Source organism: Phyllobates terribilis, unplaced genomic scaffold (genome assembly GCF_046119375.1).
Source record: "Phyllobates terribilis strain yellow unplaced genomic scaffold, ASM4611937v1 Scaffold_1__5_contigs__length_1240528914, whole genome shotgun sequence".
Lineage (NCBI taxonomy): Eukaryota > Metazoa > Chordata > Amphibia > Anura > Dendrobatidae > Phyllobates > Phyllobates terribilis.
Window position 1 is genome coordinate 613,799,512 of NW_027362761.1, and position 7,791 is coordinate 613,807,302.

Here is a 7,791-nt window from a genome sequence, read left to right on the forward strand (position 1 = left end):
TGTATAGAGGAGGGGGAAAGTTTGTTGATTTTTTTTTAATTTTTACCACCTGTCTCCTGTATTGTACTAAATGTTACGTCTGATATATCAGGGGGAAGATCTGACAAATATTAAAGTGGAGGATGAAGAAGAAGAAGAGATGGCCAGGGGAGGTCAACCATGTATGAATGTTGGGAGGGAGGAGATTCCAGTTGTTGTTTCCACAGGTATGTAAAATTACCCGTTATTTAACTCGGGCAATAGGCGATGTCACTGTCTCTCTGCTTCCCCTCCCATCACAATGACCTTTGCACACTCTCATTAGACATTTCCATATAAAAGATAGCATCGGGTTCCAGCCATTGTGGCTAATGTACATGGAGTGTTTGCTGAAACAACAGAAAGTTAGAGTCTTAAAGAGCCCCAGTGGTCAGTGAGAAACTTCCAAGATTTCTTCTTTTTTTTCCATATCATAATCTGTAATAAAATGAAAAAACAATGGCCGAACATATTTTAAAAAATACATTTAACACAAAAACCTTTTTTAACCCCTTTACCCCCGAAGGCTGTTTGCACGTTAATGACCAGGCCAATTTTTACCATTCTGACCACTGTCACTTTATGAGGTTATAACTCTGGAGCTTCAACGGATCCCCCTGATTCCGAGACTGTTTTTTCGTGACATATTGTACTTCATGATTGTGGCAAAATTTCTTCGATATCACTTGCGTTTATTTGTGAAAAAAATCTGAAATTTGGTGAAAATTTTGTACATTTTGAAATGTTCAAACTTTTAATCTTCATGCCCTTAAATCAAAGAGATATGTAACACAAAATAGTTAATAAATAACATTTCCCACATGTCTACTTTACATCAGCACAATTTTTGGAACAAAATTTTTTTTTATTATTATTAGGGAGCTATAAGGGTTAATAGTTGACCAGCGATTTCTCATTTTCCAACAAAATTTACCAAACCATTTTTTTAGGGACCACATCACATTTGAAGTGACTTTGAGGGGCCTTTATGACAGAAAATACCCAAAAGTGACACCATTGTAAAGACCGCACCCCTCAAGGTGCTCAAAACCACATTCAAGAAGTTTACTAACCCTTCAGGTGCTTCACAGGAATTTTTGGAATGTAGAAGAACATTTAGCTTTTTTTCACAAAAATTGTACTTTAGACCCAGGAAAAAATGGACCCCAAAATGTGTTGTGCAATTTCTCCTGAGCACGCCGATACCCCATATGTGGGGGAAAACCACTGTTTGGGCGCACGGCAGGGCTCTGAAGGGAAGGAGCGCCCTTTGACTCTTTGAATGTAAAATTTGCTTGAATAATTAACGGATGCCATGTTGCATTTGGAGAGCCCCTGATGTGCCTAAACAGTGGAAACCCCCCACAAGTGACACCATGTTTTAAACAAAATCCCTCAGGGAACTTATCTAGATTGTGGTGAGCACTATGAACCCTTAAGTGTTTCACAAAGGTTTATAACGTAGAGCCATGAAAATCCAAAAATAAAAAACACTTTTTTTTCCACAAAAATCTTTTAGCTCCAATTTTTTATTTTCACATGGGTAACAGAAGAAATTGGACCCCAAAAGTTGTTGTGCAATTTCTCCTGAGTACTCCCATATGTGGGAGAAAACTACTGTTTGAGTGCATGGCAAGGCTTGGAAGGGATTTAGTGACGTTTTGGAATGCAGACTTTGATGGTACGGTCTGCGGGCGTCATTTCGCATTTGCAGAGTCCCTGATGTGCCTAAACAGTGGAAATGCCCAACAAGTGCCCCCTTTTTTGGAAACTAGACCCTCCAATGAATTTATTTAGATGTGTGGTGAGCACTTTGAATCCACAGGTGCTTCACAGAAAATTATAACGTGGATCTGTAAAAATGAAAAAAAAAATTTTTTTCCCACAAAAATGTAGTTTTAGCCCACAATATTTTCATTTTCACAAGTATAGCAGGAGAAAATGGACCCCAAAATGTGTTGTGCAATTTCTCCTGAGTATGCAGATGCCCCATATGTGGTTGAAAACTACTTTTGAGGCACAGTGCAAAGCTCAGAATGAAGGAGTGCAACATTGGAGTTCATATTTTGCTGGGCTGGTTGGAGGGTGCCATGTCACATTGGCCATGCCCCTAAGGTGCCAGAACAGCAGAACCGCCCCATAAGAGACCCCATTTTACAAACTACACCTCTGAATGAATTAATCTGGGGGTGCAGTGAGCATGTTGACACCACATGTGCCTCACAGAATTTTACACAGTTGGGTGATGAAGAAAGAATAATTACATTTTTGCCACCAAAGTTTTGCTTTAGCCCCAAATTTTACATTTTCACACGGGAAAATGGGTAAAAATGGCACCAAAATTTGTCCCACAATTTCTGCTGAATGTAGAAATACCCCATATGTGGCTGTACAGTACTGCTTAGCCACGCGGCGACACTCGGGAGGGACCGAGCGCTATTTCCCTCCTGGAGTGCAAATTTTCCTAGAATAGTATGTGGACTCCATATACAGAGAACTTAAGTGCTAGAAGAGCAGAATCCTTCTCAAGTGACCCCATTTTGGAAATTATACTCCTCTGGGAATTTATCTACGGGTGTGGTGAGGATTTTAACTCCATGGATGTTTTCCAGAAACAAGCAGCAGTGGATGTTGTTAAGTGAAGATTGCAAACTGCCGTTGTAGTGATCAGTACGTTGTAGTAACCAGTACGTTATGCCCAGCTCGTTCTTCTGGACACATGCACCAGTAAATTAGGCGGGCTCTCAACTCTACTGAAATGCCAAACATGTGGATGCTAACTGCAGTTTAGGTAGACTGGGGCTTAAAAGGGAGGTGCGCATTTGTATTTGGGAGCGGAGAATTTGCTGATTTTCTTTTGGGGGGCAAGGAGCCATTTCGCTTTTCCAGAGCCTTTGTGCTGCTAGTAACATGGAAGCCCCCTATATTTCCGTTAACAGATGACTGACTTAAGTGGGGACTTGCTTTTTTTGTGGATTGAGTCAAAGCTTTTATTGTGATCCAAAATGTTATGTAAAATGTTCTCATTTATCCTGTGCTCTATTCTGAGCACGGATATCGGGGTTTCTATTTAAATCTCCGAGTGACGTAATTCAGATGAAACCCCCGAGGGATCCATTCACTATAATGAGGCAGCAGAGTAACTGTGGACTCCGTCTGGCCTCTGTTCAGCGTTGTCCTTTTTTTCAGAGGTGCACAAAACTGTGGCCGATGGCACTTTTATGCGCACCTAATAAAAAGGCGGACACTGTGGGATCACAGGCCAGACGGCATCCACACTGCCTCCATCTGCCTTATTACAGGGACTCTTCCGCTGGTGGTTCCATCTGAATCACGTATTTCAGAGATTTGCATGGAAACCCCGGTGTAAGCGCTCAGCGAAGGATAGATATGAGCCGAGCCTTACTGCGATCTTTGGGAGGCAGAATGAACAAATCAGCAGCTGGTGAAGAATTGGTTTTATATATTTTTTTAAGCTGTTCTTCATGCTGTAAAAGTAATTAGGTGACTTTGGGTCGGTGTGATTACAGCGATACCAGATTCATATTGGGTTTTTATGTTTGGCTGCTGTCACACACTAAAAGACGTTTTTTTTTTTTTTGCAAAAACTGGTTTTTGCATCGCCATATTTTGAGAGCTATAATTTTTCCATATTTTGGCCGACAAAGTCATGTGTCAGCTTGTATTTTGCGGGACAAGTTGGCGTTTTTATTGGTACCATTTTTGGGCACGTGACATTTTTTTATCACTTTCTATTCCGATTTTTGGGAGGCAGAATGGACAAAAACCAACAATTCAGGAATTTTTTTTTTTTTTTTATGCCGTTCTGCCTCTGGTAAGAATTGATAAGGCTGCTTTATTCTTCTGATCAGTACATTTACATTGATACCACATTTATTTATATTTGTTTTTTTATGTTTTGGCGCTTTTACATAATAAAACCTATTTTATAGAAAAAAAAAATTTTTTTGCATCGCTTTAATTCTGAGAGCTATAACTTTTTTATTTTTCGGATGATGGAGCTGTATGGCGGCTTGTTTTTTGTGGAACAAGATGACGTGTTCAGCGGTACCATTTTTATTTATATTCGTCTTTTTGATCGCGTGTTATTCCACTTTTTGTTCGGTGGTATGATGATAAAGCATAATTTTTTGCTTCGTTTTTTATTTTTTATTTTTTTGCCATGTTCACTAAAGGGGTTAACTAGAGGGACAGTTTTATAGGTCAGGTCGTTACAGACGCGGCGATACCAAATATATGTACTTTTATTGTTTTGTTTTTTTTCCATAATATTTATGGGTACAATATATATATATATACATGTATATAGTGGCAGGACGACTCACTTGGCTGCAGTCAGAAGTAGACACAGGAACAGATTCGTCTGCAGGTTTATTATGTCAGCATAAAGCTCTGCAGACTTCAGCAAAAATAAACTCAGTCTTGCTGGCATAAAGGTAAAACAAAAGACAAATGGTAATACAGTCCATATGTGTGCGGGTTCGCCCTGCACCAGTTTGCAGCACCTTCAACTTTTCTCTGAGCTGAAGTTACACAGCCTGGAGACTTTGTCTCTCCAGACTCACCAACCACAGAAAAAAAACAGGACTAAGCATTTAAACCTTGCTCAGCAACCCCTGAGGGGAGGTAGGGAAATGGCCTCCCACCCTCTTTGCCATTCCCATAAAACCACACCCTTTAAGAGAGTTAACTCCCAGCATATAACATGCTGGCAGAAACTTAGTAGGTTTCAGTTCACGCAGGAGAGAAACCTGAGTGATCCATACCTCCCCTCGTATATCACACCAGTGACTCTGTCACTATATATATATATTTTATTTTTTAAAGTATTTTTACACCTTTTTTTTTTTTCTCCTCCAGCCGGATTGAAAACTGTAATTCTGACTGCATCCAAAATCAAAAACTACCAGTGTTTGTTCAGCCTTATAGGAATGTTGTATCTACTTTGGTTTGTTAAGAAACTTACAAAATCTCCTTTTGATCTTAACAGAGAATCTCATTAGGAATTCTGAGGGAAACGTCATTTTCCTGCTAAATTATAAGCTTGAAGATGAATACATGAAGCGGCACTCTTCAGAAGAAAATCTAATTACCCCTAATGTAAATGAAGGATTCCCCAGTACAGATGTAACACATTATCCCACTAATCTCGAGGACCCTTCTCATCACCAATCAAAGGTTGTTGTCACAAGTTGTCCAGATCAGAAAGTAGGCAACAAGTTTCAGTGTGGTCAGTGTGGAAAATACTTTACAAGAAGATCAAGTCTTCATACGCACAGAAGAATTCACACAGGGGAGAAGCCGTACTCCTGTTTGCAATGTGGGAAAAGTTTTATAGGTAAATCAATTCTTGTTGTTCATGAAAGGATTCACAAAGGAGAGAAGCCATTTTCATGTTCACTATGTGACAAGTCATTTATAGATAAATCTGGTCTTGTTAAACATCAGAGAAATCACACAAAAGAGAAATCATATTCATGTTCAGAATGTGGGAAGTGTTTTCTACGTAAATCACATTTTGTTAAACATCAAAGAGCTCACACAGATGAGAAGCCGTATTCATGCTCAGAATGTGGAAAGTCCTATACCTGGAAAATAGATTTTGTTAGACATCAGCAAAGTCACACAGGAGAGAAGCCTTTTTCATGTTCATTGTGTGGAAAGTCATTTACGGATAAATCAAGCCTTGTTAGACATGAAAGAAGTCACACAGGGGAGAAACCATTTTCATGTTCACTATGTGGTAAGTGTTTTACAGAAAAATCAGGTCTCATTAGACACGAAAAAAGTCACACAGGGGAGAAGCCATTTTCATGTTCACATTGTGGTAAGTGTTTTACAGAAAAATCAGGTCTTGTTAGACATGAAAGAAGTCACACAGGGGAGAAGCCGTATTCTTGTTCCGAATGTGGAAAATGTTTTACTTATCAATCAGATTGTGTTAAACATCAGAGAATTCACACAGGAGAGAAGCTGTATATATGTTCAGACTGTGGAAAGTTCTTTACAGGTAAATCAGATTTAGTTAAACATCAGAGAATTCACACAGGAGAGAAGCCGTTTTCATGTTCAGAATGTGGGAAATGCTTTACACATCCATCAGATCTTGCAAAGCATCAGAGAATTCACACAGGAGAGAAGCCATTTGCATGTTCAGAATGTGGGAAGTGTTTTACACATTCATCTGATCTTGCAAAACATCAGAGAATTCACACTGGAGAGAAGCCGTATTCATGTTCCCAGTGCGGGAAATGTTTTATTACAAAAACCAAACTTAGGGATCATCATCGAAGTCATACAGGAGAGAAGCCGTTTCCATGTTCACTATGTGGGAAATGCTTTATGAATAAATCAAATCTTCTTACACACGAGAGAAGTCACACAGGAGAGAAACCGTATTCATGTTCAGAATGTGGGAAATGTTTTGCATACAAATCAGATCTTGTTAAGCATCAGAAAAGTCACACTGGAGTGAAATCAGTTTGATGTTCAATATTTGTAAAATGTTTTACAAGAAAATTAACATCTTAAATGAGTTCACAGTTTGGAATTTAGGAAATGCTGTAAAAGCATAAAAATATGTTGTGACATCAGGTTATACACAGAAAATTAGCAGCCAATAACGGTTTATAGATGTAGCCTGATTCTGACAATCAAGAAAAATGTACTTTACTTATGGTCACCTGTGATCGAGAACCATGTACAAAAGTATTGTGAATAGAGGTGGGAGCAGAACAGCCTTATCCCCCCTTCAGTGAAGCTGAATTGTCACCATGACCCCTGCTTCTTATTACTGCATTCAGAATTTCACCAACACTCGGGAGAATCAGAAGTTGTGATATTGTGAAAACTGTGGAGTGTTTGAATGTTTACGTCAATATTCATTAAAAACGTAAAAACTAAAGATGTTGACTCTGCAATAATTAATTGAAAGAAAAAAAATGGAAAGTATATTTCTAGTTCAAATCCTAGTAGGACATGGTTGGGAAGGTCTTCTGCGAATGGACGTACTTCTACAACAAAGCGACCCTGACTGCAGACCATCTTTACTAATCTTCTGGTAGTTTGGGAGGAGAACTCTGCACTCCACCATCAGTGATCGACACAATAGACCGGTTAATTCTGACCAGCTAAGTGCAATGTTATTATTATAAAAGCCATTGACAGTGCCCCTTGTAGTGGTGATCGGTCGGTGCTGTCTAGGACAATAGCAAAGATCTAGAATGGGAACTATGATATAGTTAGTAAGTAAGCAAAGCCGAATAAAGACTTGCGTCCATCAAGTTCGACCTATAAGTTTTGTGGTTGCTAAAGTTGATCCAGAGGAGGGCAAAAACCCCAAATGATTTGGCCAATCTTCACCTGAGGAAAAATTCCCTCCCGAAACCAGCAGTCAGAATAAATCCCTGTATCAACCTACTATTTTATTTTATTTTTAAGTATATGCTGAAATCTGCCTGGTATCTAGAAATGCATCCAGTCCCCGCTTGAACTGGTTTAGTGAATCCGACATTACCGTCTCCTCACTCAGTGAATTCCATATTCTCACTGCTCTTACCGTAAAGAACCCCTTCCTATGCTGGTGCTGAAACCTTTTCTCTTCCAGTCTTAGTGAATGCCCTCTTGTTACCGTAATATCCCTCCTTTTGAATAAATCCCGGGCAAGATCTCTATACTGTTCCCTAACATATTTGTACACATTTATTATGTCCCCCCTCAACCTTCTCTTTTCCAGGCTGAATAGTCCTAGTT

At 39.3% G+C, this 7,791-nt stretch overlaps 1 protein-coding gene across 2 annotated transcripts in view; it reads left to right on the forward strand.

Annotated features, from left to right (window-relative positions):
* LOC141272678 (uncharacterized) overlaps positions 1-6,889 on the forward strand; it is a 53,741-nt gene extending 46,852 nt beyond the window's left edge. For both annotated transcript variants that reach the window (XM_073683639.1, XM_073683649.1), the window contains 2 exons: positions 92-206; positions 5,030-6,889. In XM_073683639.1, coding sequence (XP_073539740.1) covers positions 92-206; positions 5,030-6,525 — 1,611 coding nt within the window. In that variant the 3' untranslated portion in view covers positions 6,526-6,889. The remainder of the gene's footprint in view (positions 1-91; positions 207-5,029) is intronic.
* Positions 6,890-7,791: the final 902 nt, after the last annotated feature.